Source organism: Gopherus evgoodei, chromosome 5 (assembly GCF_007399415.2).
Source record: "Gopherus evgoodei ecotype Sinaloan lineage chromosome 5, rGopEvg1_v1.p, whole genome shotgun sequence".
NCBI lineage: Eukaryota > Metazoa > Chordata > Testudines > Testudinidae > Gopherus > Gopherus evgoodei.
This window is the reverse complement of record NC_044326.1, coordinates 45,252,895-45,263,951: the sequence shown is the minus strand read 5'-3', so window position 1 is coordinate 45,263,951 and position 11,057 is coordinate 45,252,895. Positions and strand designations below refer to the sequence as shown.

The following is an 11,057-nucleotide window of genomic DNA, read 5'->3' as shown; positions in this document are numbered from 1 at the left end:
CCTTGACAAATTAGAGAATTGGTCTGAAAGGGATGAGATGGTATTCAGTAAACATAAGTGTAATACTTTGCCTGGAGGAAGGAAAAAAATCAAATGCACAACAACAAAATCAGGAATAACTGGGTAGGTGGTAGTACTGCTAAAAGGATATGGGAGTTATAACAGATCACAAATTGAACATGAATCAGAGTGATGCCATTGCAAAAAAAGGCTTGTAGAATTCTGGGGTGTATTAGCAGGAGTGTCACATGTACGATATAGGAGGTAATTGTCCTGCTTTATTGGGCTCTGACAATACTGGAATATTGTGTCTAATTTTGTGCACCACACGTGAAGAAAGATGTGAATAAATGGGAGAGTCGAGAGGAAAGCAATAAAAATGATAAGTTTAGAAAATCTGACCTATGAAGAAAGGTTTAAAAAAAGGGGGGGGCATGTTTAGCATTGAGAAAATACGACTTAGGGAGGACCTGATAAGTCTTTAAATATATTAAGGGCTGTTATAAAGAGGATTGTGACCAGTTGTTCTCCATGTCCACTAAAGGTCTGATAAGAAGTAATGGGCTTAATCTGCAGCAAGGGAGATTTAGGTCAGATGCTAGAAAAACTTTCTAACTATAATGGTAGTTAACTTCTAGAATAGGCTTCCAAGGGAGGTTGTAGCATTCCTGTCACTGGAGATTTTTAAGAATAGGTTAGACAAACTGTCTGGGATGGTCTAGGTTTACTTTGTCCTGCCTCAGTGCAGTGGTCAAAGTCCCTTCCAGCCCTACATTGTTAAGAAACAAAAGTAAAGAAAGAGGACTGGAAACCAATGTCCAAGTAATTCTTTGTTCCCTTCTTTTGCAGAGACCAGGACACCAAGCGTCAAGTTGGAGCTATCCTTTGTTTCCAAGGGAAAATAGAACCTCCTAGCTTCTGAAACTACAAACTACTTAGATAGGATCTGTGAAGCCTTCCTGAAAAGCCCTGATTGGTGGGGAGGGCATGTTCCTACTAGGTTCCTAGCACCAGCCCACCTCTCAGTTATTGGGTCCAGTATTGACTGCATGTTCTGCAGTGGAGAGGAGGACTGTCACTCCAGAACAAAGACAAGCAACTCATGGTAGGCTGACCACTAGAGGGGAGGAATGTTACTCCAAAACAAAGACTTGGATCGTGACCACTTGCTTGGCTTTTGGCCAGTCAGTTGGCAGAGGGATGATGGGTGGAAAAAGCTATTGGGGCTGTGTGGAGTTTCACTTTGTGCTACAAGAGAAAAAGCAACAGGCAGAGAACAGTAGGGATGAGAGCCACAGCACACAACTGGGAAGCTGAGACAAACCCAGCAACAAGAACTCATCACTCTGAGCTCACAGCGGAGACTATGGTGGAGATGGAAAGTACCTTTGTCCAGGACTGAGAAACTGGAGGTTGGATTCCCAGGTCGTAAAGCATTCATCTGTATATATAGATGTTGGACACTAAGTACACTGTACTATGGTATGTATAACTGCCATTAGGGCTCTTCTGGAATCAGCCCTCATACTGACAGGTGTTGCCCCATCTCTGATAAAGGTGTTGCTTTGTTGTTGTTGGCAGTATTCATTCCAGGGGTTAACTCCTGCCTCTCCACTGGGCAGGGGGAGGAGGTTGGGTTTAGTCAGGGGCAAAGGTGTTGTCCCAGGGATGTAGTCTAGAATCTGGGAACCACCCTACCCACCTCTAGGTACACTCACTTGGCAAGAGACAGTAAGTTATCTTAAAATAGATTTTTTCCAAGAGCAGGTACAAGAGCTTGTAGAGTGCAGGAATTGCAAATGCCCTTTACCACTGGGAGTTTTGGTTTTGTCATTTGTTTTGGTTTTTTTCAAGACAAAGTTGGTTAGTTGGTGCCTCCTTGAGTTTTATTCCAGCGATGCAATTGGAGTTTCATATTTAACCTGTTGTTTCCTTCACTCTGTGTTCCAGTCTCTATTACAGCACAGGAACTTTGTCTGCCTGGATTCAGTTGAGTTATGAAATTTTCTCTCTCGCATTTGGAGTTTTCAAAAAGTTATGTTTGTTTGCTTCAAAGTATGTAACAAAGACCACCATGACCACAGAAGTTTAGATTAGTGCCCCATTAGTCTATGACCAGGCCAAACCACTACCTCCAAAATTGCTAGATGTCATTTTCCATGACACATGCCAACTTCAGGGCACAGAACTCAAACTTAATTTGATAGCCCTATTATCTTTTCACACTTTCAATATGGCATTATCAGTTGGATTCATCCTGATTTGTTGACATTGTTTGACTAGGAAGTGACCCCAGTGCAAAGGTAAGGTAAGCCCATCTTGTCTGGCTCATTCACTACCTGTACTTACTGCTGTTGGGGAGGATGGATGAAGAGGGATGTTGTGGAGGATGGATGAAGAGGGATGTATCACACTAGAAGATTACTCACTGGTAATGATTCTCTCATAGTCCTCGTCCATCCTCCACTTCAGGCTTTTGGCTTGACATTTGTTCTCTTATCTATTATTCTGTATTAGAATGGGAGGATCAGTGTTTATAGATTAGCCTTGGTAAATGTTTTTTTGCCTCTTTGCTTCTGGTCAGCGAAGCCATACTGCTGGGAGAAGAGAGGACTCTAGCAAACAAAATTACTTGTAACTTTCCCTTAGTAATCTTTGGGTATATTTTGAAGTGCTTTGATAGAGTAGACGCATTGAATTTTGTAATAGGATGTGATCCTTTACAAAAATTGACATTTGTTTCCATATGATATTTGGCGTTATCTCTTTCTATTGTTTGCTATATTCATCAACAGCTTAACCTCCAGTAGGTGTTTGATATTTTTTCTGCATTTCTACTTTATAATAAGCCATCATTTTGCCATGACTATTGTATAGGTACAAAGTTCAACATATCTACGTTTTCCAGTTTACATTAAAAAGCAGTAACATGTGAATATTTGTTTATGATCTTATATATAAACCTCGATACCCAGTTTTTGAACATACTGATGATCACACAGCAGCGGTGTACTGAGACTTTCTAGCTCAGTGTTTTGAGCATTGGCCTGCTAAACCCAGGTTGAGAGTTCAATCCTTGAGGAGGCCACTCAGGGATCTGGGGCAAAAATCATACTTGTTCATGCTAGTGAAGGCAGGGGGCTGGACTTGATGACCTTTCAAGGTCCCTTCCAGTTCTAGGAGATAGGTATATCTCCAATTATTATTATTATTAGCTGTGGCCTACTTCAGTAAATTAAATAGTTTTGTTCTTGTAATTTTCATTGAGGATGGGCATAACTTTCTGAGGACCAAAGAACAGCCAATGTGGAGCAGATCAGCAGTAGAGGCAAATGACAAGAGCAGCTTGTTGACTATGTTTGCTGTAGATCTGTGAGGAACAACTATGGACAGGTGGCCCAAGCCTCTGTTGCCAGAAACTGGGAATGAGGGAGAGATCACTTGATGATTACATGTTCATTCCCTCCGGGACATCAGGCATTGGCCACTATCGGAAGACAGGATACTGGGCTAGATGGACCTTTGGTCTGACTCAGTATGGTCGTTCTATGGCATCCATGTGCTCTGACAGAGCCAATTTCCAGAATGCTGCATAATAAAAAGGAGAAAGAGTATCCTTCTCCAATCTCCAGCAAACTTTGGGTCTAAGCACTCACTTTCATTTCAAAGGGCTTCCTTACATAATGCCTGGACCAGTACTTGGCTTGGAAATGGTGTCCTAAATGGAAATTATTGGTCTAGCTCAGAGGTGGACAAACTAGGGCCTGTGGGCCACATCCCAGGACAGAGTGGTCAGAGGATAAGGAGCGGGGGGGTTGGATGGGTCAGGGATTCTGACTGGAGTAGTCAGGAATGGCACAGCCTTCCCTATCCAGCCCTTCATACAGTTTCAGAACCCTGCTGTGGCCCTCAAGTCAATAAGTTTGCCCACACCAGTCTAAGTTGAAGTGATGGGGGAGAGATGTCGCTGTATGAGAATGGCTTGGGATAAGTTTTTCAAAAGTTCATGTCCCATTGCCTTTCAGACTCAAGTGCCTATGTTGTTTTTGAAAATGTAGTTCAGATCCTGTATTTCTGAGGTGCTTTTAAAAATGCTACCCTTGTTCTTCCTCCAACAGGGCTGGGACGGATTCTGTTTGCTCCTTCAAAGGGGAAGGAGTTGAATAGTTGTCATGGTGTCCCCTTATCCTTCCACCTCTCTGCATAACGATGCCATCATCCTTTATAGGTACAGCCAGTGGATAAAAGATGACTTAATTTGGATCCGGCTCCAATAGTGAGACTATGCATCTTGCATTAGCAGTGACCGCGGAAGTGTGCTTTACAGCACATCTGGCAAGAGTTATGGCTAAATACCTGCAACTCGTACAACATTTACCTCTGTGATTGGATGTGTAACAGACATTTCACTCAACAAGGAACAAAACTCTTCCCTTCCATGCCAGCTTTACTACCCTGTCCAGACACCAATATATGACAGTATAGCCACCTTGTTTGCACTAAATACTTGAATTAGACTCCTAGAATATTACTTTACCAATCCAGAACTACAGTAACTCAAGCCTTTGGTGCAGAATCTTGAAATAATTTACAAGACCAAACCCATTCATCTCCACATTTATCTTAACCTTTGGCACTGTAACAAAGGAACAGCCGACTGACAGATAGAGGAACCTATGTGAACAATCAAGATACATGAGTTCATTAGCACTAGGTTAGCCTTTGTATACCAGTGATGCAGAACTGACTTGGTGGGAGGTGAAGAGCTCTATTTTATTTTTGTGATTGGCTGGCTGTTTTACTCCTTGATATCATTGTGAATTAACTCATATGTAACTGCAAATAGTTTTTGTTTTTTTACTGCAAAAGTAAAAAAGTACATCAGATCTTTCGTACAGCTGAAAGATGAAGCAGCCAGCCCTTCATCTCTAACATCTGCAGGTAGAGGATGGTTGTAGCTAGTAGAGGGCCTGTCACATTTTTCCATGTAAAGAACTGAATACAGCTTACCCAAACTGAACAACCCACCTATAAGATGATGTACAACTAAATCACAGATTAGTAGTAGCCTGAAAAAAGCCCAGAAACTTTTTTTTTGACAAGTTAGCTATATCCTTCCTCCAGAACAATGTGCCATCACTGTTTTTAATGGAACAGTTGCAGGAAAGTCAAAAACTTAGTTACCACAGCTATAGTATTCTAGGCTTCATCAGGTCCTACCTGCAGTGTACACACATTTTTCCTGATCCTGGTTTCACCTCATTACACTGACTTATCTTTCTTAAAGGCTTACACATTTCTTGTTCAACATCAAAGTTGCCTTGAACTTCATTTTCCCTCTTTAAGTGGTGCACTGCCTCCCAGTCCATCTCAGATTGAGGAAGAAGTGTTACCAGCAATCAGATGAAAACTGTTTTCAGGGAAACATGCATTTATTGTTAAGCATTCCCAGTGAAAAATCAACATCTTTTAAAATGTGTATTTATTTAAAAAATCATTTGTGTACAAAAGTGTTGTGTAGTTTTTATTCTCAAGACAAAAAACACTGATTCTTCATTCCAGCCCACTCCCACTCAGCCTTTACAGGAAGTTAAATGCTCAGTAACAAACCTCCTCCAGTATTCTTTATTACTTTTTTTTTTTTTTTTAAGTTATCTGACAAGTGGGATTCTTCAACAGTTGAAATCAGCATTCCTATGACAACAGCCTCCTTCAGCACCAGCAGTTGTTGCAAATTTTAAGAGGGATAATACAGCACTTTCATAGTAAATTTCCTCATCTGAGAGTTAGGTATTTCAACTTACATTTTCAGTGAATGGTTCAGCCTCATAAGCAATTGGCTGGCTATTTTTCATGCTGCCCACCAGCAGGTAAGAGTAAGAAGAGGGAACATCACAGTACAGTGCAAATAAGTTGCAACAATTGGTCCATTGGTAACAAATCTGAAAAGTAAAGTTGCTGAGGTTGCCTACAGAGCATTATAGTTGAAATAACCAAATGAGAAGCAACACATAGTTTGCACGTTTAATGATATCAGCTGATGAAGCTGTAACAGTAACGATCATAGTATATGTTTTGTTTAATATGGATCAGCAATCTAATTGAAGACTAACAAATGATAAACCCTTTTCTGTTAGAAAATTAGGCTATTAACAATGAAAACATCTCTATGCTCTCCCCAGAAAAGCTTTACTTCATGTTTTACTGTTGTGCTGCAGTAAAAAGCAAGGAAAAATGAAAATTCTTAACTATCCTCTGCTTAGCCAATTGCTCTCACATGTTCTGCAAAACCATCCATGATCACATCCATTAACAGTCTTTGTGTAGAGAAAGCCAAACGTTTAGTTCTTAGCAAGCTGGGGTATAAAGCTATCCTGTACTAACAGTTCCTTATGGTACTTGGAGCTACACTGCTTTGAAACTCAAAGCAGAGTAAGCAACTGTTAGTACAGGATAGCTTTATACCACAGCTTGCTGAGAACTAAATGATTGTGTAGAGAGGCCCTTCAACTCTATCATCACAACCACCTAGCTATTCAAAATATAGCAAAAGTACTCCTGGTCTCATTTGTCCCCCTTGAACAGGTGTTAAAATATTTTAGCAGTGAAAGTATTTAATATTGGCTCCTCCTGGGCCTGTCTCCAACAATAAGCCAGGCTCTGTTTGTTGCTTCCATAGGAAGCAAGCAAGCAATGGGTATGCACACAGTTAAGCCTCCCCTTGCTCTGAAAGATGACCCCTCCTCACATTAATGGTATACAGCCACCACAGTAAACAAGTGCTTTTACTTGAAATCATATTTGTTTTCCATTAAAGAAGTGATCTGTACTCTCTCACGTGCCAGGACTGACTTCCAGCTGATTTATGAAGGTTAATTTTGCATAGTTTAAGTGTTTCCATTATCCACATCACATAATGCAGATCTGTTGTTTCAAGATAAGTCTCTTTTTGGCTCCCAATCCTAATTTACTTGAAAGAAAAAAGTTAAATACAATGAAAATCAGGAAAAAACTTGTGTACCTAATTCCATAAATAAATACTGCCTGACTGATTATAGTCAAGGCCCCATGCACTGTGGGGCAAGCTGGACCTAAATTCTGATATAAGGCCCCTAAGTTTGGGCAGTACTCTGGGACTGGAAATTTGTAGGAAATCCAGGTAAGTCAGAAAATGAAGCAACATCAGTAGTGTCCCTTTTATATTAAATCAATTTTATATTATCCATAAGTTTTAATTTCCCCAATATATATCAGTTTGTCGTATTGAGAACTTAAGTTGTGGGGTTTTTGGCAACTAGATGGGATATAAATGGAACTTTTGGCACCCAGGAGAGAGTTGAAGCTATTGGCAATAGAAAAGGAAACTTTTCTTTGCCTCCGAATAAGGTCAGAGACTATTTTAAAATTTGTGAGGGGCAAGAAGAAACTGGAATTTCTTGTTCAGCAACAACATCCAAGAACAATTGATAAACTACATTAACTAGATGTTGCTGATAAAATGCTGTTCAGTGAAATTTAGCTGACTTTTAGATAGTCACTATGTTACAGCATTAACACCTATTGAGATAAATGGGACTGTTCAGACGTCATAGTTAATGTTTTAAGCTGTCTGCTTGCAGACTAAGGAAGACAACAAGGCATCAATTTACATTTGGAAACTATTTGTAGCCATAATGCATATATGTTTTTATACTAAGTGTAAATGTGCTGCACAAATCTGCAGCAGATGTAGATTGTATAGCAATGCCAGAGTCATGAATGCACAGGGCCCTGAATATAGAGATGTTCAGTCATAAAAAACAACTATAATTTAGTCTTTACAAAGTCACTATGTTAAACACCCAAACAGTAAGAGATTCCTAGGGTTCAGCCCTGGCTGCAGTTACACTAATCTGGTACAACATAACCTTATATTCAACTCTGATAGTTACCCAAGGATAGAAAAATGTTCCTTACAAAGGATTCAAATTCATAGGGACCTCAAGTTATGAATGTCTGCTTAATATTGGGTCACTTCTCCTTCCCCATCCAGATCAACACATTTCCTTGCTACCAGCATCTAAGATGGCACTGAGTCAAGTACCATAGTTACTAACTGCATGGGAGGGGAGAGCGGAAAGAAAAGACACACTGGCATCTGAACAGAACTGTATTGGGAGGACAAATCTGCAATATCACAAAGAAAATGAGGTACTGGGTGAAGGAAATAGCAGGAGAAAATCCAGGATGAGGAATTGTTTCAGTGATGAAGTAAAGCAATCCCCACCCCCTTTTTTTTTCTTCTCTCACTACCCCCTCCCCATTCCATCCCATCTCCTTATATGCTTGAAAAACTTTGCTCTGGTTATCATTTGAGATATGCTCACAGTTGTCTCTAAGAGACTAATCCTATCATCAAAATGACAGGTCCAGAAGCTATAATTATTAAGTTTTATGTCCCCTAATGCTTTCCAAGTTCCTCCCTTTGATAAATAAATAGCAGCAAAGAACAAGGGAAAGAAGTAGTCAGCCATTTACAATTACCACCAGGGTAAAAACGTAAATGAAATGATCAAAATGTTATCATCAAACTACATAACAGAAAAAGACAGTAACTTGAGATTTTAACACAAATGGCAAAACTGCCAGTTTTCTACTGTTTCTAGCTATTACCTAATAAACCAGTTGAGCAGTTGCTTTTTAATTGTTAAAAAATAAATAAATATCAAGGAAAGACAAAAAAAATCTTGTTTCCTTTGGCATCTCTGAAAATGACTTACACTACTGCAGGAAAATTCAAGAAATATGATCAATGAATACAACCTTAGAAAGCAGTACAGAAAGACTATAGCAACTGGGTTTAGTATTGCACTGATATGAGTTAAAAATTTACTGTCTGCGTCCTGCAGGTATTTTCAAAGTATGAGCACATTAGATAGAATACTGCAGGGAGTCATCCTGCATTAGTTAGGTCTTTTCCATCTCTATTTTCTAGTTCTGTTCCCCCATCTACTTTGCTCCAGATATTTAACAAACAGTTTAATAATATTCCCTGTTGCTTCCAGTATCATTTACAAACCTGATCTTCTATGAAGTATGACATTTACTGCTCATTTTATAGTTCAAGCAAAATGAATGTACACTTATTGGACTATTCCTTAAGAGAAGACAGTCACAGAAAAGAAGCCTTTTATGGTACACTACCATCCACAATCCCCAGTCTCCACTAAGTTTCTTTTCTCTCTATTTTAGCTGAAAGTTTCATGTCTGATGCATTTTCAGAAGTATCCAACTGTATCCATAAAGACATTACAACTTTCTTTAGATAGATGTACTAGTATTTGAAGTTGCAAACTAATAATTTTCAAGCTTTTAAACTCAGGATGAAATGTAATTTTAATACGAATAGAAAGACTGAGTATGTACAAGCGAAGGTAATTTCAGTTTTCGTTTATCAGAAACATCAATCCAAAAGAAAGTTAAACTGAGAACACACTTCTACTTCTATGTGCATTTGAAGTATGTACAGTAAAAATACCAACACAGCCTTCATGTATCAACTAGGGAAAAATGCAAAGAGTGAATTTTTAAAGTACCCGGTAAGCAATCCTTATACTGAAGTTCAAAATAAAGCTAGAAAGCTGTTGCAGAAAACAGCTGATTGCATCATAGCAAGTACTAAAAATAAAAAAAATTGAATTTTTTTTTCTTAAATTCTCAGTATACCAGAGAATCAGTTCTTCCCCCAAATCCAGTGAATTCATATTATCCAAATTTATTGGAGTTCTGACTTCAACATCCCCCCCGCCCCAAAAAAAAGCAGCACCACTTTTTTGTGCTATGTCCAAACATACCAAACCTTTATATATGATTGTGTAGCAAGTATGATGGTTAAACACATTTACTGGTTATTCAAAATATACCATTTAAAGTGGTAACTAAGCTACTAGTAATGGCACCCAGACCCACAGATTATGGAAAGGAATCCAGAATGGTATTTTAGGTTTGTGTTGCTGGGGAGGGCAGATAAGCAGATTTCCCAGTCACCTGACTAAGAAAGTTCTGAACAGGTCACCATTTTGAACTTTGGGTAAATCTTGAAACGGCTTTCAGGAAAAAAGTTAACGAGAACATTCAAGTACTTAAATGGTGCTCTCTTCAGCTACCCTATCTAAAATATCTAGTAAAGTACAAGCATGCAAATATAGGTCAATCCACAGGCACATAGGATCCATGTTAAAAACAGTAAGATAGCTGTGATGAGTGACACCAACAATTTTGATAACTTTGACACTCAAAAATGTTATCTGAATAATTAAATCAAAATCCTGAAGCAAATTCCTGCTAGGCTTGGTCACACTGCTAAACACTAAAGTAGGCATGTTTCCCCCACATTGTTTTAGCTGAGCTCAAAGAATTTTTACAATATTTAGTAAGAAAAAATTAAAGTATTTCCCCTTTTAAATTTACACAGACGTTTAATTAGCTTTATTTACAGAGCGGTTTTTCAGTCTCCAATAGTGCTTAGATAGCATCGTCAGGCAAGAGTGCCAGTTTTAAAAGAGAATCTATATAGAATCCTAAAAATAACAGATGGTGATGCTCCTCAGAAAGAGAAAGCTGGACTACAGAAGCAGCTCTTTAAATGGCTCAGTTACTCAGAAGTAATTCTGTTGCAGTCTCTACATCCCATGATTTTGAAGACAAAGCCACTATTACTGCATTCTGTGAAGACAAAATAAAGAAAGTGAGATTTTTCAGGGTGTGAAGTTGCTCTTCACATAAACCCAGCTGTAGCACTGAAAGTCAGACTGAAGACTTCACACATTTTTCAAGGTCTGTATTTGCTAAATTACCAGTCGTTTCAGTTTCAACTGAGAATTTTTACCATTAAAAGCTTAGAAAAATCAATAATTATAAAATGAAAATTACTAAATTACGTCTTATGTATTAATAAAGTATGTTAAACATCCAGTCTTCACCAAGAAGAAAAAAAAACTGTCAGCAAAATAAAGTAATCAGAGTTACTGATGGCTATGAAAGTAGCAAACCTTTTATAATAATTTGAACTATAGCTC

General features: G+C 38.7%; 1 protein-coding gene across 3 annotated transcripts in view; it reads right to left on the bottom strand.

The window, feature by feature from the left end:
* Positions 1-5,632: 5,632 nt before the first annotated feature.
* The window catches only part of UBE2K (ubiquitin conjugating enzyme E2 K), an 88,760-nt gene continuing 83,335 nt past the window's right edge, over positions 5,633-11,057 (bottom strand). For all 3 annotated transcript variants that reach the window (XM_030563929.1, XM_030563931.1, XM_030563930.1), the window contains one exon: positions 5,633-10,704. In XM_030563929.1, coding sequence (XP_030419789.1) covers positions 10,630-10,704 — 75 coding nt within the window. In that variant the 3' untranslated portion in view covers positions 5,633-10,629. The remainder of the gene's footprint in view (positions 10,705-11,057) is intronic.